Raw genomic sequence first — 23848 nt, 5'->3', positions numbered from 1 at the left:
ACTCGGTCTTTTGCGATTTAGCAAGTCGGGCTCGGAGAAACGATACGGCGCAAAAAACGTCCTGCGAACTATCACCGAACGTGTGAAGTTCACAGCGGTCGAACGGTTCGGTAAAGTAGCTACGAGGTATCGTCAGAGTACCTAATAGTGGAAGTCCTGAGTGCCAATCTAGAAATTGTTGTTTAATTTCCTCTGGGAGATCATCATCCCACTTTTGACCACTGATTCTCCATATGTCTTTTAGTAAAAGGCGCGCTTTCACAGTATATGGAGCTACCAGTCCTATTGGATCAAAAACTGAGGAAACAAAACTCAACACGGTGCGTTGAAAAATTGCTTTATCTAGTGGTCGATCAACACCTCTACTTACTACTAGGGTATCTTTTACATGATCCCACCTGAGACCAAGAACATGCGACGATTGGTCTGGACTCTTACAAATATCCTTAACTGACGGGTTGGACTCACGGTTGTCCGGATTAAGAGCGGTTGTAACTTCGGGTACATTGCTAACAAACTTTGTCAGGTTAAACCCACCTAATTTGAGCATTGCGACTAAGTCTTTACTTAGGCTAAGAGCGTCAGCGGTATTTTCGAACGAGTCAAGATAGTCGTCCATGTAAAACTTCTGGACAACGGCTGAAGCGGCTTCGGGGTATTCAGCTTGATTATCAGAAGCAGTTTTTTGTAGCGCGAAATTCGCACAAGTTGGCGAATCACGAGCGCCAAAAATATGACGGGTGTATTGGTGAACCACCACACTTGAAGTGGGGTCCTCCCGCCACAAAAAACGGAGAGACGGTTGATCTCGCGCAAGTACTCCAACTTGTAAGAACATACCTTCTATGTCCGCTGAGACGGCGTACTTGTGTTGACGGAACCTCAACAGTACAAAAATAAGATTTTGAAGGAGATCCGGGCCAACCAAGAGAGATCTATTTAAGGAAGTGCCATGAAATTTGGATGCTCCATTGAGGACACGGCGCACCTTGCCGGGTTTGTTCGGGTTCAAAACCGGATGGTGTGGAAGATACCACTCACGTTCGGCTCGTGAGCTGGGATCGTGCGGGTTGACGGTTATGACATATCCTTTACTTATATCTTCTCTGATTGTTTCGGTATACTTCTCGCGAAGTAACGGATCTTTATCTAATCTTTTCTCTAACGACTTTAATTGGGCTAATGAAGAATAATAATTGTTAGGCAAGCTAACATCATTATCACTCCACAGCATCGGTACAGTGTAACGCTCACCATCGTGAACGGTTTCAGTTTTTAGGATCGACAAAGCACGCTTGTCTGCGGCGGAACGGGCATCTACTTGCTTGAACGCACCATAAGACTCTAACTTATACCAAGTTTTGATTTGGTCGGTCAGAGAAGTATCGTCCGTGACGCAGTTAAAGGAAGAAGAATTTAAGGACGAACGATCAGGAGACGGACCACTAATGACCCAACCTATCGGAAGTCGGACGGCGCACGGTGAGTCAAGTTCATCTCCGAAGACATGTTCGAGGGGTCTTATCGCATGATAGAAGTCCTGTCCTATAACTATCTCAATCTCTTTGTAATTATACGCAGTCGTCTTTAACGGGGCTAGTTGCGGGTATTTGACCTGCAATTCGGAAACGTTTATAACATCGGGTCCTATATACATGTTGTGCTTAACGAAAGCGACAAACGAAAACAAAAATTCACTTTCATTGGGCTTTGCGGAAACTTTCAAGTGAACTCGTTGAGTTTTAGATACCTTGGCTGAGTTAAAACCATCGGTCGTAACATTTACGGGCGTGCCAACTAATTTCAGACGTTCAACGAGTGCCGCGGAAACCCAAGAATGAGTGGAACCGGTGTCACAAAGTGCTAGTGCATTCGAATTTTCCGAACCAGAGGACACATCTACCAACGCAACGGGAAGAATACCTTTTGCAGTTCCCTCACAAGGTTTAACACAAGCTGCGTTGTTTGCAGAAGTAGTGTTTGTATTAGTTTGAGTCGATGGTGATCGGTTGGCCTCTTTGGGGGGGAAAACTTTCTCGGCTCCATGAAGAAGCACATTGTGAGTGCTCTCACAGTCCTGTTTTGGGCATTTTCTTGCCTTTTGGCACTTTCGGAAGGTATGGTTGCATTGTAAACAAGAAAAACAGAGCTTTTGTTCTGCTACATATTTAGCCCTTTGTGTTGCGTTTTTCTCTTTGAACACGGAACAGTTCCAGAGTGCATGCTGCCCTTTGCATAGCGAGCATGGAGGAAACCTTGTCTTTTCTCTACTTTTCTCATCCTTAGAACTTACCTTAGTGTTACCTGCAAGCACTTTTGTAACTACTTTTTGTTTAACTGGCTGCTCGACTTTGACTAAAGATTTCAATCGCTCATGGCCTTCTGCCTTATTCTTAAGCCAATCGTTGAAGTCTAGCAATGTTAATCGCTGCCAATGTTGTCTAACAGTATGCATGGACCATGCCTCTTTTAGATTTGGAGGAAGCTTACTGACGGCTTGATTTAATAGGTTCACACTTTTCAAGTCGTCATTGAACGACAAAGACCTAAAAACAGCTACGAGCCCAGAAATCACCGCAGAAAAACTTATAACATGGTCAGAGTTGTGCATCTTCAATGCGGGAAAATTCTTCAACTTATCCAAATGTGCACCAACTACAACATGAGGTTGCCCAAACTTTCTCTGGAGAGTTGCTAGAGCATCCTTATACAACACTCCACTGTAGCCGTATTCCGCAATTGCACTCTTGGCTTTGTCTTTAACGTGTGTTTTCAGATATTTGAGTTTTTCATCATCAGTTAGCATAGCCGAATCAACTGTTGCTTGGAACTGCCCGAACCATTCATACCAGTTAAGTGGTTCTCCATCAAACACTTCCAAGTTCAACTCCGGTAGACGGTCTTTGCGGCTATGCAGAATGATATCTGCTAACTCTCTCGCCGAGATGGGTTGTTCGCTATTAGGCACGTAAGACGGGCCCGTAGTGGGCGCAGGATATGTAGGTGGATAAACTTGATGCGCTGTTTCAACAACTGGATGAGTTTGCGGCTGGGTGTAAAACACAGTCCCAAAACTTGTATAAGGAACTACGGTGTTTGGTGGAACAACAGGAGTTGTCACTGAGAAAACGTTTGAGGGCGGTGCGCAGTATTGAGGAACTGGCATCGTTTGCGCAGTCGCGGCAGGTCTCCACAAACTGCTATACGGGTTATAGTGTTCACTTGAGAAACTTGTTGGGTTGTTTGGAACATTTATAGGTTGATGGGATGGCGCTGCAGGCGCCTGATACCCAGTTGAAACGGGGCCGGAATGTGGCTGACTGACCGGAAGCAAAGAGGGAATAGGAACGGTTGACGGGACAAATGGTTGAATAATCGGAAGCGAAATGGGAATCGGAACGGTTAGTGGAGGAACAAAAGGTTGACTCGCCGGAAGCGAAACTGGATTAGTAACGGTCGACACAGAAGGCGGTGCCACATTAATGGTGGGATTACCAAAGGGCATTGAAGCGGGAATGCTACCACTTGCTTGTGGTACCAGATTGTGATTTTGCGAAACTTCAGCATGAGGTGTTGAAGCTAAGTGTGGAGTAACAAAGTTTGAGCTGGAGGCAACGAACTGTGGTAAACTAGATGGGTTCTCGATTGAGTGCAATGACAGACGCGATTGGACCAAACTTGATCTCTGAGCCTGAATTCGATTCCTATTGTGGCCTCCCGGTTCACTGTATGTGGTTTGACCAGCGTTGACGACGGCACCCCCGCTGACGACGGCACCAACCCCTTGCAAAACATCAGTAGCAATCAAAGTGGATCTCTCGACTACTGGATGACTTTGCTCTGAGCTTGCAACAACTTCGGCCTGCTCTTGCTCAGTGACAACGTTTTCTACCCATTGTTCAGTACGTTGTGGGTCAACATGTGTTACGCTAGCATTTCCTATCTTCTCACTTGCTGCAGAAAGCTCTTCTTCCAACTCGAATTCCTTTAACTCAATTTCAGCCAGTTTCTTGCGGTGTACCTCAGCTAGTTCTTCCAACTCTAAATTACCTTGCTGTTCTTTTATTTTATTTTGCTGCGCTTTCAACTTCAATGACACCTTTGCTTGTCTCTCAAGTTCCTCCTGCTGCTTCTTCAAAACCAACAAATCTCGCCTCTTCTCAGTTGATGTTTTTGACTGCGCCACGGTATAGCGACTGGATTTATGCGAACCTGATTTATGATGTCGACTACTGTACCGCGACACCTTAGAGCGCGCATCTGCTTCATGTGAATCTTGTGGTTGTGTTGTTACGATCGTACTTAACGATTCTGCAACATTTTCAAGCTCTGTTTCCTCAGGTTCAACGTTTAAGCCAGCTTTATATGATGCAGCCTTCTGTAAAACTGTATCGTTTCTTGATGTAACCGTATGAAGCCACATATCCTGCGCTGGTATCAATTTATCAGGATCAACACTTTTAGAAGCTAACTTAATCAATTCCTCATTTATTTCAACTGCAGTCTCTATCAGGCTCTTGCAATTCTGAATCTGAGTGTCAATCTTTGATGAGCGACTCTGACTTTCAATGTTCTCAATTATAATTTCATGGCACTTGTACAGTTCATTTTCAAGTTTGGTTCGCTTCGCAAATAACCTTTGAACCCTCTTCTGAAAGTTCTCATCCATGGCTCTAGGGTCTATACTTAACTCAAACTATACTTAACGGTTATCGGGCGTTTGCGGGGCGATTCGGAACGGTTTTCGGTGAGTAAAGTTACCAATGGGGCTGGGGATTAAGTAAGTCGGTTGATATCAAACAACACACACGGAGTAAACCTGAGGATGAATAAAACCAACTTAACTTACTTAATATCACCTCCCTGACCACTTAGGATGATGTTACGGCGTACGAAATTTGTTGAACGGTCGTACGACGGTGCGTCACTACTAATCGGCTAGTAGCTCGACGAATTACCAAGAGGTTTGGGAATTAAGCAAGTCGGTTGAAAACCAACAACACACGCGGAGCAAACCTGAGGATGAAAGACAACAACTTAACTTGCTTAATTTTACCGTCCCGGACCACTTAGTCAGTCGTTGCGAAACGAATGTTTTGAAAAGCGAACGGATGCAAACAGGTATCAAGTCGTTGTAAACCTTAAGTTTACCAATGGGGTTGGAGAATGAGGCAAATCGGTTAAGTTCCAACAACACACGCGGAAAAAACCTGAGGATGAAAAAACTCAACTTAATTTGCCTGATATTTCGCTACCAGACCACTTACCATAAGGTTGGTGTCATGTTACAGCACAGTTTCGCAGAATTATGGGGACGTTTTGACGATTTTTTGGAAATTTTTACTTCTTTCCCCAAATTTTTTGGAAAATTTTGGTCAGCAGGTTCGAGTCGTAAACCAACCCAAAAACTAGTCTAGTACCCTTTGTCTATGATCCGATTTCACGGAATAAAATTCTGTTCACAAATATCCAAAAATTTTTGGTATCGAGAAAAAGTTACCACTTGTAGCTTGCTTTGAGTTGGGATACAATAAGACATTAACACATCGTACACAATTTTATTGCAAGTTTGTAAAAATTAGAATAGTCTTACAGTTTTGGAGATTGGGCGGTCACCGGTTTCGGGTTGTCAGACCTTCGGTCAGTCGCAGAGAAATTGTTCGGCAATCACTTCTCTAACTTACACAAAACGTCTGCAGTTGACTTGTCCTCACACAATACGTCTGTTGTTGACAGTCAGGATATCGTAAGTTGGTTTGGTGTAGTAATTTTCTGTAGCTATATTTCCAACTGTTCCAACTATATTTCCAACGATATTTCCAAATGAATCAATCGTGGCAAAATTCCGATATTTCCAACTATATTTCCAAATGAATCAATCGTGGCAAAATTCCGATATTTCCAACTATATTTCCGAATGAATCAATCGTGGCAAAATTGGGATATCAAGAGGAAGCTGAACTCGTTCATCGGTTGAATCGGTGACATAAGAAAGTGCCCAGCAAGCATCAGTCATAATATCGCGGTCATCATTGGCGAGCAACAATTTCAACGTAGGCAACAGCTCTTGAATAACCTCAATTTTAGGCTGCGGATTCTTGTTTCGACACAAGTTAGAAATGGTTCAAGTAATGTTTCTCAACATAGGCAGATTCGTGATGGAAGTGGACAGCTTAATCCAGATTGGCACAGCTCCTCCGTATGGGCACAGCTCGTGTCCCTTGTGGGGCGCCAAAATGTGCGCTCAATCTCCACGGATTGTAAAAATATCGAATTTCAAACAATTTAATTCGAGCATTTTATCGGCAAAATAACTCGGTAACAATGAGATTTCATAACAAAACTTTTTTATTGTTATCGGTAACATCGGCCACAAAAAACTGCATAACTCAAAGCAAGCTGCAAAAAATGGCCAGTATTTGTCCTTAAGACAAATTGCTCTTTTTAAAGGTCAGCCTTAATCAAGGCTGAACCAAATTAGAGCGAAAAGACGGTTAAAATCGGTTTTGGGGGGATCGAACCTGGTTACGGAGCATCCCATCAAGTTCGGTGCATATTCGAGTTCTAGAAAGGAAATGACCTAGTCGGGATTCGAACCGGCGCCGAACCCGCCGGGACGCACCATGTATACGCTTGGCTACTGTCCCTGTATGCATTTACTTTTATATGCATTTATACTCTCGCACATTTACGTTTATATGAATTTGTACTATTGTTTTATATTTGCGCTGCAACATGATGCAATTGATTATGTTTTGTTATTCTTTCAATATAACCAGGGAAAGTGTTTATGAGTCAAACTATTTTAACTATTTAACATTGAATGAATAGCATGAAAATTGCACCAAATTGTCTCTCAAATTCAGATGACGTGCAGGTAAGTCAGCCTAAAATATGTTGTTTTTTTTATCTTTAAGGCGTATATGGTCAAAAATTTTCAATTCATTATCTCATAAATTCTATACCTTTTAAATTTGTATAAAAAGATATGAGTAGCATAATTTTTATGGTGCTTGCATGCAAAAATTGTATTCTTGAAACATACAAAATTGGATTCCGCGACAAGGACGCTCCATTTGTTCTTCTTTTGTTCTTTCATTCTCTTTGATCGTTCCGACAAAACTTTACCAAGTTTTAAGACTTGTCTCTGGAATCCAGGAAAATTGTCTTTTTGTCCCACCAAGCAGAAAAATCTACACTCATTTGAAAAAAAAACTTTCGAAATCGTAGTTTTTTAACAACTATGGTCAAAACATTATGTGCTACTTGCACGGCAACTGGCTATCCTTGTTTGAAATATGATATATTTTATTTCATACTTTGCATGTGATCAAACTTTTTCTAATTGTGGATTGTATTGTAATCGAGTGGAACGCAAAATAGCCTGCAATCAGGTCTTGAACGAATAGCTATAACGGAAGAAGGCGAGGGATGGCGGACGCTTCATCCTTCATCCTCTCTCAGAGATTCAACCACCAGACTAACTTTCGTTGACCAGCCTCAGTTTTTTCTGAAGACTGGCTTAATTAGCTTTTTGAAATGAAATTGTAGAGCTAGAAAATTTGACGTGAGAAATTGTTTATAATGATTTTGGAGAGCTTTGAAAAACGATAAGCCTAAAAAGGTCTCCAAAAACTTTCTCGAAACTCCACGCCTTTCGTCGAGCAGTTCAACAATCCTACTAAACTTTTTTTTCATCTCGGCACATTATGTCAAGTAGCACACAGAGGTCAGGCGGAGTTTCGATCAAATTTTGATATGAATACATATTCGCTGCTTGGTTTGTGATTTAAAAAAATGGTTCAGCCGAAAACTGTAATTAGACTTGAAAAGAAAGGTTTTTTTTTCTCAAACTCAAAAATACAATTGAAAAACACTCAATCGACTCAGTCTTTCCGGTTGAGGACTCAATCTTTCTGGCTCATATCTTCGGAAAGAAAAGAAATATGATGAATAGCTTGATACTTTTCAGACAATCTTCAAAATCAACGTTTTTTTCAGGAAAGCACTTGAGCTCTCAGTGATAAACATCGATGTTTCAGTGCAAAACCAGTGCCTGCCATTGATGGTCCAGTTTCTAATCAGCGTCACTTTTTTTACTACCAGATATGATTTCTAAGCACACAATACTAAATGATGAGGGCGTCATCTATGGAGGACCATTGCGTTTAAAATCAAAATGTTCAACAGGTGTTAACTGATCAGCAAGAGTCACCATGTGGAAATCCTAGAAATCGCCATGTACTAGTTTATCAATAAAAGTCCTCAAGTAAAACCCTCAAGTAAAGTCCGCGTGTTATTGAGTTTTCGACTGATCGTTGTGATTACATATTCGCTGCGCGAGGGGATTTACAAAGAATTTGTCCTAATAAATGTTGAATTTCACTGCGATAATTTCCAATTGCTCAAGGCCTTTCAAAACTTTGATTCATACTTAATTTACAAAGAATTTGCTCTAATAACTAGTGAATTTCACTGCGACAATTTCCGTTTGCTCAATGCCTTTCAAAACTTTGATTCATTCTTAATTTACGTACAAATACTTGAAAAGTATGCTAAAAAATCTTTCGCTTAATTGAAAAAGATTTTATCGGAAAAATCTTTGCTATCTGATTTTTTTTCTGTTGATTCTGCTACACGAATTGTTATGGCGTCTAGAGTTTGCCAGCTGCTATCGGCTTAGTCCATCAACTGTGTAAGTGAAGAACTTTAACTCGTGTTCTCAATGGCAAAACTATCCTCAGAGTGTTCATCATCATTTTTTGGTTGCTTCCAATCAACGTTATGGGTATTGGCGAAAAATTTTGATGCCCCATACAAAAATTGTAACAACCATGTTGCTGGATGTTAACAATGTTCGAAAAAAGCATCCATTTTTCCAAAATGACCTCATCAGTTGGGTCCAAATTTAAAGCGGCAGCAATGTCATCATTATAATGTTTGTTGTTCGCAATTTGACTCACGATATTTTGTGGCCGCACGTGATAAATGTCGGGCCACAATTGAGGAAGTGCCACTTGAAAACAAGAACTATTTAACGAAATTTTTGTTGAAGTCACAGTTTGCAGATTGTTGGACTTGGATGCGATGCGACGGATTGTAGTACTTAACATCGAGCCAGAGGTCAATGTTTCTCGAAATTGCTGATGAGATCGCATCTTCTGTCCAGCTTTCGATACAACTTTGGCTGATTTTTTTAATGTCGGCTGCTTAATATATAATTATAGGTTTTTTTTCCAATTAAGGATGATTACTAAAGTGAGGTGGAAAAAATTTTTGTGGGATCCGATTTCTTATAATTTTTTTGCGGTTAATAAATCAAGCTAATCTGAGGTCCAGGTGAGATCAGACATTACCTGAAGACCAGATGTGAACTAAAAACTTTATTAAAACTTGAATCCACAGCTGCTAGGTTAATCCGTGTTGAGTTCGGGTCATTTTTTGCGTTTCTGTGAAACAGATACGACACCAACCCGCATCATAATATTGACCAATTCAATTTTTTCTACAGTCCGATATAAGCTGAACATTTGAGTCTTTTCAGATACGTTTGAAGGCGTAGCCAGCTTCGAAGCACTGGAAACGTGCGCACATCCCAAACCAAAAATTTGGTGCTAAATTGGAAATGTTTTTCAATGACGTAAGCAAGGAGGTAATTATCGATTTCGAGAAACAAGTTGGAGAAGTCCTCGAGGTTCTGACAATTGAATTCGCCAGATACTCTGTTAGCAAGTTCTGATCTATTTCTGATTATGCAACTTTTGTGGACCAATGTTCCAAGAGGTTTAGTTTTTTTTCATGGAAAACTTTTTCAATTAATCTTGTCTGGAAACTGTTTTGTCGTATCACGCCTCGTTGTTCTTTTTTTTTTTGCAAATTACACTTTGAAACTAGACTTTTTCTCCACTGGTAATTTTTATCAACCAATTTTCGCAAGGACTTATTCAAAGCTTGCACGAGTCAAAAAAATTCAATAGTTTTTTTGTCTCAATAGTTTTTTTGTCAATTCCGTTATTTTTTTATTACTCAAGTATTGGCAGTAAAACTGTTAGGCAGTTTTGTTTAAAAGTCCAATATTTAACGAAAAGTTTTTTTGTCGGTGCTGGGTATAACAATTATTATATTTGTTGTCTCGCATTTAGACAGTGCGAGAAAAAAGGATGGAGTTCTTTAATCTGCATGTTATGTCCAATGAAAGGCGTAGTCATTGAAATGTTTTTCAATGACGTAAGCAAGGAGGTAATTATCGATTTCGAGATACAAGTTGGAGAAGTCCTCGAGGTTCTGACAATTGAATTCGCCAGATACTCTGTTAGCAAGTTCTGATCCATTTCTGATTATGCAACTTTTGTGGACCAATGTTCCAAGAGGTTTAGCTTTTTTTCATGGAAAACTTTTTCAATTAATCTTGTCTGGAAACTGTTTTGCCGTATCACGCCTCGTTGTTCTTTTTTGTTTTTTTTTTTTGCAAATTACACTTTGAAACTAGACTTTTTCTCCACTGGTAATTTTTATCAACCAATTTTCGCAAGGACTTATTCAAAGCTTGCACGAGTCAAAAAAACTCATTAGTTTTTTTGTCTCAATAGTTTTTTTGTCAATTCCGTTCTTTTTTTATTACTCAAGTATTGGCAGTTCAAGTAAAACTGTTAGGCAGTTTTGTTTAAAAGCCCAATATTTAACGAAACGTTTTTTTGTCGGTGCTGGGTATAACAATTATTATATTTGTTGTCTGGCATTTAGACAGTGCGAGAAAAAAGGATGGAGTTCTTTAATCTGCATGCTATGTCCAATGAAAGGCGTAAAATTCACAGTTTTCTCATAAGATTGCTTTTTTCAGGTGCCCTTTCCACAAATTACCCTGATAAATGACTTTGGTCAAGACACTTTTCGTCTCATTGGTAACAATTACACAGGAACTCCAACATGTTGATGTGTTTTCTATGTTCAACGCTTCTGTTCTGCGAAAAAAAAAAGGAAATCGTCGCTTTGATTATAGTTTTTGCTCGCCAATTAACGTAAATAATTGATTTTTTTTATGCATTGCTCTCAGCATATTCAAAGAACTAGGGCTATGAATTTTTGTTCTCAACATCGTCGTTTTTAAAACTCTTAATATCGTAAACAAGAAATCGTCGCTTTGATCAAAATTTTCTTTGGCCAAATGATGCAAATAATTGAGAGATTTCTCTATGCATTGCGCTCATCATAGAAAATAACTAGGGCTATGATTTTCCGTTCTTAATATATGCCATTTTTGAGGGCGGAGCAAGCGCCGAAAAACGCAAATTTTTGGTCAAAATTTTCCAGAAAGTGTTTTAAAACGGCCATTTTGGCCTGTTTTTTCAAATTTTGCCAGAGACGCTGTCATTTTTAGTGTTCTGGGCGAGCTGGGAAAATCAATTAGGTCGACCTAAAAAAAGGTCGGCAAAATCTTCAAAATTTTTTGAAAAGCCGCCCGCCCCTCGAGAAAATCCTAGATCAGCCCCTGCAAATACATATACGCGAAAGTAAAGATAGCTTTTAAAGTTATTGGCTCTGATAGAATTTAATTTACTTCTTTTACCCTATTTTCACAACATTTTGCTTATTCTAATCTTTTTAAAAGACACAAGGAAAATTACGAATGTTACTGTAGACTTCATAACTAAATTGTTTCAGAGGACGGGAGATGATATAATTATTTAGGAATTTGGAAAAGAATTGATGTTAAGACATGGTTGATTGTTTTTCATTGAAGCTGAAGATCCGAATGAAAAACGAAGGTCATGACTAGAGCCAACAGTTGGTGAAAAATGATCATGACTCGTGAACTGTTTGCTGTTGTCGTTGTTATAGTCACTTCTATTTCTGTAGTGATCTAGAATAAAAACAAAAAAGTTCAGAACAAACAGCAAATTAACTTTTTTAAATGTAATTTAGTGAATACAACATGAGTTCATTTTTCCTCAAAAGACCTGGGTAGAAAATTTTTAAGCCCTTTTTTCGATGGACACAACAAAAATTGTATTATTGTCCAGGGAATTTATATCACACTTGAAAATTGCTTTCAAAAGGGACAAGTGAACTGTTTTGAATGCAATTTTCGAGGGATACAGAATATTAGCTTTGAGCAACTGTTATGGTGTTGCCTCTCCAACAGCAAAATATTAAAATTAGCATAGAATGTACTTTTTTATACCCCCTGCATATCCATACCCGGATGGATATAAAGGGGGTATTATAAAAAGTACCTTCTATGCCACTTTTAAAATTGTACAGTTGGAGGAGCAACGCCAAAAAACTAGCTCAAAGCTAAAGTTCTATAAGCCCTGAAAATTATAATAAATTTAGTCTGAAACCCCGAACAGGGCTTTAATCCAATATTGAATGCCATTCCTGATAATGCAACATGATTGAACTAAGAAAAAGTACTGGATTAGAAACCTCTCACATAATCCCAATTAGTTTGACCGAAATTTTATTTGAACTTAAAACGAGTCAACTTTAATTCTAATATCATACTGCATCAGTAGTTTCCACGAAAGCAAGGACACTTCGGAACAGATCTGAAAATATTTGAGAGTTGGATCCCCGCGTGTCGAGACTTCGCGCCAGATCGTAGCTCTGAGGCACCAGCACTCCTTCTCCGCCGGCGAGAAAAGCGTCAATCACACATTTGTCAACCATACCGCAATCCTGAAAACAACCATTTTTTTAAAAAAAAAATCGTTTTCAACATTCAAAAACAGGAGACAGAACTGAACAATTACTCTTACTCTTTCGCTTAACAATTAACAATTACTTAACAACTACTCCATCTTTGCTGCCTGAACTTGAAAAAGCAACAATATTATATTGTTCATAAAGCGTAAGAAATTTATAAGTTCATGTCGTCGACAATTTCTCTTTGACTTTCGTCAAATAATTTTACCGATAGTTTACATAGATGAAATCAGTTATTACCATATATGTTTTATAACCTTTTCACTTGCTGTCTGTTACCAACTGATAACTGATATTTTATTCTAACAAAAAAGTGAGTTTAGACAAAATGCAAACTGAGATTTGAATTTAAAAAAAAGAAGTGAAAACAAAATGACCTGTCCGTATGTTTCATATGCTGTATCTGGTACGAAATAGCTCAGATTTGTTTCAGCAGCCGCCATTTCAGATTTGATCACATCTGCGAACTGCGAACTGAACAACCAATCAGTCTCGTTCGTCACTTTGAACCAATCGGTTAGTTGAGCGTGCAGAGCTAAAAAAAGCTTTGAATACACCGTTTTATTACAATGTTTGTGTTCAAAATGATATCATAAAACACATTTTTATATGCAAGTAACTAAATCGGCTCATCAAGAATTGGACTCAAAATAAATCATAAAACAATTATTTGGCATCATCATTACTTAGGTTAACTTTCTGCAAAAATAAAAAAAAACATTTTTTCCAGTATGCGATGTTGCGAATAATCCATCTTATGGCAGCGATAACAGCGAGTTGGAAAATAAAAAAATCTATAAAGTTTTTTATTGATGAGTCAAGCTTATCGCTTTTCCCCTGGACTTCATTTATACCAGCCAAAAACACTAGAATTAATTATATTATTCTACTAGCCCAGAGAGCTATCGCCGTAAAAGATGTTCGTGTCGAGATATCCAAGAACACCTCCGGAAAGCTCAGTGTTCTGATTTCCGGTCAGCGGCATCCGAATATAAACAATGATATACAAAGGCAGCTGCAAAACTTTCATCACGAAGCCAGATCTCAAATCTCGAACCGAGACTTCAGATGGTTCGCTTAGGTCAATTTCAATAAAATGACCGACTCTGAAGTTAAAAAGCTCTGGTGTGCTTTGGAAACCGTCGATTAGTAACAATGACTGTCCCAAATGATAATCTGGCCGAATAATTTCAATCTTGCGACCCGCAGCTGAAAAGGCCACGCCCCGAATGACGACACTGTTTTCAAAAGCACTGGTCGTAATTTGAACCCTAACGTCATTTTCATTGTCATCCGGAACGTTTTTCAGAAGATCGAAAACTCCGACACCCAGATAGTGAAACTCGAAGCCGTTTTCGGACATAAAATGCCCGCCGAATTCAGCCGAGACCATGATTGAACCCTTGTAGTCGCCGACAATTGTTCTTCGTCTTCCACGGAACAAGGTACAAAGGTCTTCATCGAAGCAGCATGTTCTTTTGGGCATCAAATCTTGGTAAAAATGTTCCAAAATTGTCTCTTTTGAGTTAAAGCCCATTTGCATGCCTCCAGCCTCTGGCAAACTAGGATCATCAATAAGACTTCCATCGTTTTTATAGCAGCACTGGGTCGAAATCTTTCGGTTCGTATCAGAGTCAAGAAAATCGCAGTCCATTAAAGGCGATCGAATGCAAAACTGAGCCCCTGGATTGAATTCGCATTCAGAGTCTGAACAGATTCCAAGGTCGTTCAAGGTTGACATGGTGCCTGGATCGACGTCGTTACAGCATAAGTCATACTGCCATCCAGTGAGACCTCTTGTGACCTTTGAGCACAATTCAAGCAGAAGGAACTCCCCGGTCCTCATTCTGATCATGAGTTAGTCATCATGTTAACATTTTAAACACTAAACCAAGTACTTAACCCTAATAAGCAATTGTTTATTATTAGGATAACTCTTTGGTTTCATAAAGTTAAAAAAAAAGCCATGATTTTTTATTGATATCTTTTCACCAGTTTATACTCAAGTTAATTTAGGAAGAATTGTTAGAAAAATTAGAATAAAATTCATGAATATTCAAATTTGTTAAAAGAGTCAGTAAAAATTGCATGGAGTTGTTTCAAAAGAACCATAGAAATGATCTGTTAAAAAGATCTATAAATCAAACAACTGATATCAAAATGTGCTTTAATTTTTTAAAAAAAATAATAACTTCAGACGGTACCCCGCCAAAGTCTGCAATTTATTTTTTGAGGTCAGGAGATATTCTGCTTGAATTATTTTGTGTGACCTCTTCTCTTGCCCACCACGCGTCACTTTCGGCAACCAAGGAACTATTGTTCAAAAACTCTTCAGGCATTACTGGGTTTCTTGGACAGGGGAAAACGGTCTGTATCTTTTCTTCGCAGTTGTGATTGCCTTTATTACCCTTGTAAAAAGCATCCATGTCATCGGTTCGCCATTCAGCGCAGGTTTTTCCCTCGGAAGAGCCGGCAACAAAACCAGAAGAGAGTTCTGAAAATAGAGCCAAAAAATAGTTTATACTTCATACAGCAGGGAATCGATAAAAGGAACTAAAAAGCTTTGTTTATGCCAATTTTTTTGCTTAAAAAATCTGAAAGTGAAAGTTTAATTAAAATAGTACAAAAAACCGTCGCCCAGTAGGATCTAGACAAAGATATGCGTGTATCAAATGGCGACCTCAAGGTCATCAGCGTTTTTTCAAGTTGGTTGATTGGTGATTGATAAACTATACTCATAATCATTATAACAAACTGTTTTGAGAACTATTTTTTATTTTTTGTTTAGAAAGAGATAGAAAGAGACGGTGATAGGCCAGTAAACCGATGAAGTTTTAAACCGAAAAAGGGCGGGCTGTAAATATGCATACCTTGTCCATCGATATGTGATTTGATTTTGAAGACCGTGAACAAGCCGAGGTCCCCTTGATAAATAAACTCATCGGTATTGTTGTCCACCAAATCGAAAGTCTGTAGCCAGCACTTTAAACCGATGAAGTTTTAAACCGAAAAAGGGCGGGCTGTAAATATGCATACCTTGTCCATCGATATGTGATTTGATTTTGAAGACCGTGAACAAGCCGAGGTCCCCTTGATAAATAAACTCATCGGTATTGTTGTCCACCAAATCGAAAGTCTGTAGTTGTCGCATGTCAAAACCAGGACCAGCTGAGAGAGCATTCATTTTTGTTAGCTCTCGTTTTTTGTTACTTTTAGTAACTGTTAAATTTAACCTTTTCATTTTCTGGTACAATAGAAAGCCTAATTTTGTTTTGAAAAAGCAATTTATAATTAAGTATTTAAAACTATACAATTTGTTCAAAACTTTTTTTTGGTACACTAAGTAGATCTTTTTTCAGAATTTTTGCTTATTTTCTAATATTTGTTCCGTTGTCATCAATCGGTTAAAAAATTTGAAAAAAAAGATCACTTGCATATCAAATTGCAGTTTTTGATCGCATACGCATAGATTTTTTTTAAAAAGTGTAAATAAAAACGTAAAACTTCATGTAACGAACATCTTGTAGTTTTTTTTTATTAAAACTTGGGTGTACTTCATAGAAATCAGGCCGCATTGTCTTGTCTTTTATCATTCGTGAATTATGAAAAGATGAGCGCTCACTTGACAATTCCGCCACATAAACTTGAACTTGAACCGTCTCTCCATTGCCTTGTAGTTTCAGAGAGACCGTTGATTCGTTCAGTTTTTTGATATCTAAACTAGTCAGCAAATTTCCACGCAATTGTCCAGGGGCCGTGAAGAAAAAGTCAAAAGTGGCCAGATTTGGATCAGACACTTCAGCTGGAGAAAACAGTTGGACTTCTAATTCCACCTAATCAAGAAAGCAAAACAAAATTCAATCATCTTGCCATACTTTCTCATATGAACAACATACTTATTTTTCCTATCATTTCAAAAATGAGGAGAAACTTCGTATTCGGGAGTGTTTTCATTTTTTTTAAATTTGTTTGTTTTCCACGCAAAATCAGTTACCACAATTAATCATCGGAATGGGTCGAGTGGTATATTTTAATGAAACGTTTTCAGTAGTGATTAGAACGACAATATGATTTTTCAAAAAATTGTTTCAATATCGAGGAACTATCTATACTATTTTTTTGTTTTTCTTGTCATTTTTCAACAAACATTGTTGTCCAATTGGTTTATTTTACTAAGACTGTCGAAAATGCTTAGCGCTAGTTTTTCGTTCAGATCTTTTTATCAAACCACGCAGCAAAAAAAACGACCTAGTTGTATTTTTTAATACTATAGACGGAACATTCTGTGCTACTTGCGCAGTAACCGGTTGTCGATGTTAAAAGAAGTATATATGTATAAAGGGGTAGATCTAGGATATCTCGAGAGAGGGCGGTTTTTTAAAAGTTTAGGTCGACAAAATTGATTTTCCGAGCTCTCCGAAAGCACTAAAAAGACACTGTCTGGCCAAATTTTCTGCGCCACAGGCAAATTTTTGAAAAAAAAACCGGTCAAAAAAGCCATTTCCGGAATAATTGCGTTTTTTTTGTCGCGCGCTTCACCTCAAAAATCGCCCATTTTCGGTTTTGGTAAGGCGAAGGTTGTCCGATACGAATACGCTTAGCTGATTGTCGACAATTTTTTCTTGTTGTTTCAAAAATCGGGTTGCCAACCACAAACTTGTTTCATTGAATTTTTCAATTTGATACGCTGTTCCAGCCTTCGCAAAATTTTGTAGTCCTCAGTCCTGCTGGATTATTCAAAACATTCCACATTTTTCGGGCAAAAGTCAATATCCAGGTTTTGTGAAAATATCGTAATAATTTAGTCATTTCTGGGTACTGCGAAGTTTTTTGTTTAACTTCAGGTTCCTTAAACAGCTGGATAATTAAAGGCAAAGACTGCTCTTCGGGCAAATTTTCTAATACCATAAGCTTTCTGATATTTTTTTCTGCACAGGATTGTTGGAAAAAGAGCTTTTAAAACCAAGTGCACTCGAAAGCCTAAATAATGATTGAGTTAAATGGAAATAACATCCAAGATGCCGGGTTTCAGCGAAACTTGATTTCAGAGATGATATTATCACCCCATCATAATTAGTCACCATTTGCTAGTGTGTTCCGTCACCAAAATTTTCAGGTTCCGTCACCAAAATGGATATCTCAAAATAGTACAAAAGGGAAATCCCTGAGAAGAGTTTTCCCCCTGCCCTCCCCTAAATCCGCCTCTGCCAAGCAACATACACGAGTCAAGTAAAAACTGTTCAACAGAGACTGAAGCACAGTCAAAAACCCGCACGACTGGATGAAAATAAACCAAAAAAAGAAAAGGAAGACAGTCAAGTTTTCTACGTCCAAATTTCTGTTTTCCGTCTCCCATGGCATGCTCCTATTGCTGCGTTTTTTCTTCTGGGACTATCTTTCTTTTGTCTGATTGACCTTCTTTCAATAGAGCATTCGCCAAGCTAAGCTGAACCAAGTCCCCATATTTTCCAAGTCCACTTTAATTAGTTCCATTACTTCTGTTTTACAAAAGAAAAGTAAGATCTTTTTCAGCTTCCGTTTTAGTTCCCAGTAGTTAAGTGCCCTCCCAATTATAAGTAAGGTGACCGCTTCTCTTTTCCAAAACGTTGTGGCTCAGGAATACGCCACCTTCCATGTTTAATTTTGGGGTTTCCTACGCAGTTTTGCTTCTAAACGCCCAAAAGTCACTTAAAGGGCATCCAGGGGTCAACCTTCCCTATTCGGGTTGAAAAATTTTAAGGAGTCCTATCTATCAAGTTCCATTCAGAGCCCGTTAAAACTTTCCAAGTTATCCCATTTCTAAAGTTCATCATCTTTTTTTCCAGGAAAAAGCTAGTAACACCAGAAGGAATCGCCGGAGGGGTTTTACTCACTAGGGGACTTTTTTCGAAGCTTACATCTAGTGCCTATCGCTGCAAAAAAATCGAAGTGCCCTCGCTGCCTATTTTGCAAAAATTGGCTTTTTCCGGGTTAAGAGATGTTTTTCACAAGTGCTAATTACATCCGGTCCAACCGCCGGATTTGGCTCATAAGATAACACATGAAATATCTCGCCCGTATCTATGATATCCAAAAATTTTGGCTACCTGCGTTCACTGGGGCGCCAGAAACGTCTTCCGGGAGTCAGGGTGGGGACTATTTGCTTGGGGTATAACACCTAAAGTAGATGTCCAGGCTGCCCTCAACTTGGTTTATAACATATTAGTTTTTGGTCCCATTCCAACCACTAGTTACCGAGTTCTAATAGGGCGATTTGCACTTCCGGGAACCTTCGAGGGGTATAGATTTTTGCATGTCCGTCGTATAAGTTTCATAAAGTTAGCTTCCTTAGTTTCCATTTGGGGGGTTAGGGTTAGGACTGATCTCTCTTCACTTGGGTTTTCTGCTACTTGAAGGACTACTTCTTTTAAGATTCAAACTTATTTTGGACTCGACCGTTTGTGTACTTTTCTATTATTTTTTAAGTGAAAAAAAAAAGCCACGTACTCAATAACTTCCATTGTACTGCATGCAGTTGTCAAGGTAAAACTCTCAATCACAATCTGAGTTTGGGGAAAAAGTGTTAGGATCACCGATCCTACAACTGCTGCCACAGCTTTGCGAAAAATTGGTTATGATAAAAATGAACCTGGTCTTGTATGCCCCAAAACTCTGGAATTTTCACAACTGCGTAGTCAAAATTAATCCCGTCAAAATCCTCAGCTTGCACTCTTTTTCTGAAAGCCTGTCGCCCGTTGAAGGAAAACTCGACCAGTCCTCCGGCACCTCCAATTGCTGGACAGGGTCCGAAAGTTAGGATCTCTCCAGTTGAAAACATAGAAGCATGTGATTTGCTCAAAGTGGCGTCTGGGCAGCGTATGTTGAGGTCAAAAGGTGAAATAACCAGGGGGTCAGAATTATTTTGACTCAATTCGAACACCCAAATTCCCGGAATTCCGAAGTTGGTAGTGTCTTGGTAGTGTCTTACGTCTAGTCCGGATCGAGGTAACGTGTAACCCCCTGAAATGGTTCAAACTACAAGAACAATAACTATGGTGAAATTTTTTACTCAAAAATGTACGAAAAACTCTTTCGAGAAATGTGCAGAAAGTTTTCTAGTGCAGTAGCTTTCAATAACTACTTTTTCATCAGTTGAAATTACTCAAATTAAGACAGACAGTTCTTTTTCTCGATTGTAGAAAAAATTATGCATGAAAAAAAATGGCATAATTTATGCAGATTAAAATATTTGACTTGCCTAAAGTTCCCATGTAAATTCCAGATTGAAAATCAGCACTGGCTAAATCAGAGGTGAAATTGATTTCGAAGAAGTCGAAGATGATGAAACACCTTTTCTCAACGCGATTTTCTTGTGTTCCACACACAACTATAGCTTGATAGCTGTTGAAATGAAGTATTTTTGTCAGATGGTTTGTGACCTTGTACCAAGTTGCCACGAAGCTGAAGGTGGACCGAAAGTTTTCATGCCGCATTTGAAGGAAAGTGTCAAGAATGAGAAAATCATCAGAGCCCTGGGAACTTTCCCTGCTGAAAACGTTGTTCCCCAAGTTGACATATTTTGTCGAGTTTTCGCCCATTAGTTTTCGTGCAACTACGTCATCAAACTCAATGTTCACCTCGCCGACGGGAACTTAAAACGAATAGGATCATAATTTTTGAGTCATAAAAATGATTAGTTTAATCTACATTTATATCTACTATAACAGTGATATTAACTATTTTTAAACATACGCACACATTTCATTTTTAACAATCTGGCGTTTGGATTATTGCTGAATTTGATGAAATATTTAGCTCCAATTTTTTATAAAGCTTGTGGAGGATAAAAAAAAACAACTATTATTTTCAATTAGAGTCTGAAAATTTTTCCTTGGCAATCGAAAATTATAACTCACCATCTTGTGAATTCCATTCAACCACAATCAAGTCCTTTTCCTCGTATGAATAGCCATAGTAAGAATAGAACATAGAGTTTACTACTGTTGGGTTCATAACGGATTGGGCTGTGATAGGGTCTTGTGCCGCCACCGGTCCATACTGTAGGTAGAAGGAGCAAATATGTTCTGCCTCGTAGAAATCTTGATAGTAAAAGTCTGCAGCGTCCAGACACATGGCGTCCAGTAGTTCGTCCTTGAGTTCGTATTGGCCAAGCGCTGGATAGATTATCTGCAGATCTGGATCGTGGAAGTCCATGAGCTATCATGAACGAGTCATTAATAAATTAAGTTTTTTCTCCCAACCGCATGTTTAGGAGCATGTTTACAAGGGGAGGGCTGAAATTTCGAGATTAGAGGTGTCTGAATCTTTCTACATCTATATTCTGCCTGCCGACATTAGAATTTTGCTTAATACGCTTCGAGCGCCAAGTTACACTATTTTGAACAGCTTCCCCCCCCCCCCCCCTCAGGGATTCGACCCCCTACCAACATAAAGGGTTCCCCCTTTGTACTATTTTGAGATAACCAATTTTGGCTGACTGACCTTAATTATTTTCTAAAGGCGCATTCAAAGCCAATCTATACTAATTTTGAGGGGGAGGCGCGCGCCGAAAAAACGCAATTTTTTGGTCACAATTTTCCAAAAAGTGCCTAAAAACGCCTTTTGGCCTTTTTTTCAAAAAATTGCCTGCGGCGCTCAAAATTTGGTCAAATGACGGTCTTTATAGTGATTTGAGAGACCTCAGAAAATCAGCTTGGTCGACCTAAAAAAAATTTTTTGGGAAAATCCGCCCCTTCCCCCTCGAAAAATCCGCGCCTGATCACGATCGATATGAGTGTTCACAAAAATCTACTGCGGCGTGGGAAATTTTTGCATACAAGGGTCAGTCAGCATTAGGTTTTTTGTTAGAGCTCAAAGAAATTAGTTTGGAAGGCCTTAAAGAACTGCTAAAATATTCCAAAACATCCTCTCTAAAAAAGTGTTATTTGTCGTGCTCAGAACATAAGTGAAACGCTAGAACTCATTGGAACACAAACGCATTCATCACTTCTAGTCGTTGTCGTATTATGCATTGAATATTCATCAGAAGTTCGACTAATGATATTGTCAGCTAGGTTTAAAATATTTTTTCGTTTTTTCGTTTAGCGAAAAACCAATATGTCAAACATTTGAAAAACCAAAAATGATTTAAAAAAAAAAACACTTTTATTAGGGCTAATATCTGCATTAGGCAAGCTTAAACCGAGAGTATGCTAAACTGGAATCGGCTAATTGAACTACGTCTTGAGTTTCAAAAATTTTGCGTCAAAAATTCGGATGTTTAACATATCGGAAATTTGCCCCAGGCCAGGAGAGCACAGCGTTAGACATTAAAAATTGAGCTAGATTTGGTGCTTTGAAATTAGGGTTGTCAAGGTTTTTTGGTTCATTCTCAAACATTTCGGCAAAATTATCCGATGTTATCGGGTCGGAAATTTTGAATTTAGTTGCTTCAAGCATTATTTCGTTCTTAGTTAGTTTGTTAAGAAAATTTTTATTAAAATTTATTAAAATATCTACTTTTGTATCAGGAGCAGTTGTGTTAAACGTTAGTTACATTCAAAGTTTCACCACCAATATGTACGTAAATATTGGTGACGTAGCCAAAACTAGACATGTCATAACGTAGACAAATGCTTAATTAACCAATCAAAATTGAGTTGAGAAAACAAAAAACGAAAAAATTTTTGTTGTTCTGACTTACAAAGAAAACGGAATACTTATCCGTCGGGCAGTTTTTTTTCTTCAAGCTAATTTCGACTTTCTGGAACCTGATCTAAACTATATTTTATGGTTGGATAAATTAGATATTTTACCACTGTAAAGTATTTAATATTAACCAATCATGATCCATCTAACTAACAACCCACTTATTTGTAAGTGCTGAAATTACTTGTAATTTCAGCACCAGAGAGATTTGAATTTAACTTAGAAATTAGTTGCCTCTCCAAGAGAACTTCAGCAGCCGCAACAAACCAGTATACCCTAGATCTATTGAGCCTAGCAGAGACTAGTTAAACACCCTGAGACTAGAAAGTATAAGAGTAAGATTAGGATCGGTATTAGACTAAGAAGTTGCACGAATCTATCCGGCCGAAAATAAGATAGCGTGACGAGCAGACGGTGTACCCTATCCGAAATTACTCTATGAGTTAACCACATTGGATCTAACTCATTTCTAAAAAAAATTTTTTTTTGATGAGTATGAAATAAAGATGTCTACTTTTTGACCGCACTCTGTAAAAGTTCAAAAACAAATTTCGTCCTAAATACATGTAGGTTTAGTTTCCCTCGTCGTCACGACTTACCTGTTACTCCTTGTTTATATACAAATATATGCATTTCCCTCGTCGTCACGACTTACCTGATACTCCTTGTTTATACAAATATATGCATTGTTACATGTGTATAAAGTGTGTACTTCAGTCCGTCCGAACATGAATCGGTTTTGATCAGTCACTTCGTATCCAATCGAACACTGATCTATCCTTTTATCCACAAATCGATCATTGTGTAAAGGGCCGAACGGAAGCAAAAACGGCTCATCCAATTGAGTAGCCACAAAAACTGCAAAACAATTGACAAAAAAAATTGAGATTAAAATGAAACAAATTTCCACCTCCATCGTATGAAGTTTTTGTCAAAATGATAAAACGAACAGTTGATTGCTGCGCTTTTTTTCTCTCATTAAAAATATTTTATCTACGGAGAAAAAAGGTTTCACAGATTTTCAATGTTTTTATCACTTTTGTTTTATTTTCAAAAGTTGCAAAGTTGAGTTGAAGTAATTACCAGAATATTTATTAATCATAAATTGATTTAAAAAAACACAAACTTTAATATGAGAAAGAAAACTGACAAACCTTTAGCTTCAAGAATTTACTTCAGGCCAAAGGCAAACATAGCCAACAGACAAGTAAAAAAAAGTAAGAGTCAATTAACAGTAAACAGAAAAAAAAATCGGATTTATTTTTGAAAAAAAAAACTCAACTTGCGAACAAAATAGAAAGGACTTAGAAACCTCTGAATTTCTGGAAAAACTTATGGTTGCCGCTTTTTTGCCAAAAAAATCACCCAAGTTGAAAAAAATGGATTATTAGCTAGAGTTTTTATTTCGCTGGGAAATTCGATAATTAAATTCCACTTTCGAAACTATGAATAGATC

The 23848-nt window shown here is 38.3% G+C and overlaps 1 protein-coding gene across 1 annotated transcript; it reads right to left on the bottom strand.

Moving 5' to 3' along the window:
• Nucleotides 1–11672: 11672 nt before the first annotated feature.
• On the bottom strand, nt 11673–23304 carry LOC134848599 (uncharacterized). Its single transcript, XM_063866116.1, has 11 exons — nt 23048–23304; nt 20601–20901; nt 19943–20335; nt 19334–19704; nt 16362–16538; nt 15576–15675; nt 14976–15199; nt 13600–14509; nt 13083–13240; nt 12505–12678; nt 11673–11860 (listed from the first exon to the last, which is right to left on the bottom strand). Exons 1-11 carry the CDS (start codon nt 23120–23122, stop codon nt 11732–11734), a joined length of 3012 nt encoding a protein of 1003 aa, XP_063722186.1. The 5' UTR covers nt 23123–23304; the 3' UTR covers nt 11673–11731.
• Nucleotides 23305–23848: the final 544 nt, after the last annotated feature.

This window comes from Symsagittifera roscoffensis, chromosome 6, assembly GCF_963678635.1.
Source record: "Symsagittifera roscoffensis chromosome 6, txSymRosc1.1, whole genome shotgun sequence".
In the NCBI taxonomy this organism is placed as follows: domain Eukaryota; kingdom Metazoa; phylum Xenacoelomorpha; order Acoela; family Convolutidae; genus Symsagittifera; species Symsagittifera roscoffensis.
This window is presented reverse-complemented; position numbering and strand designations above follow the sequence as displayed.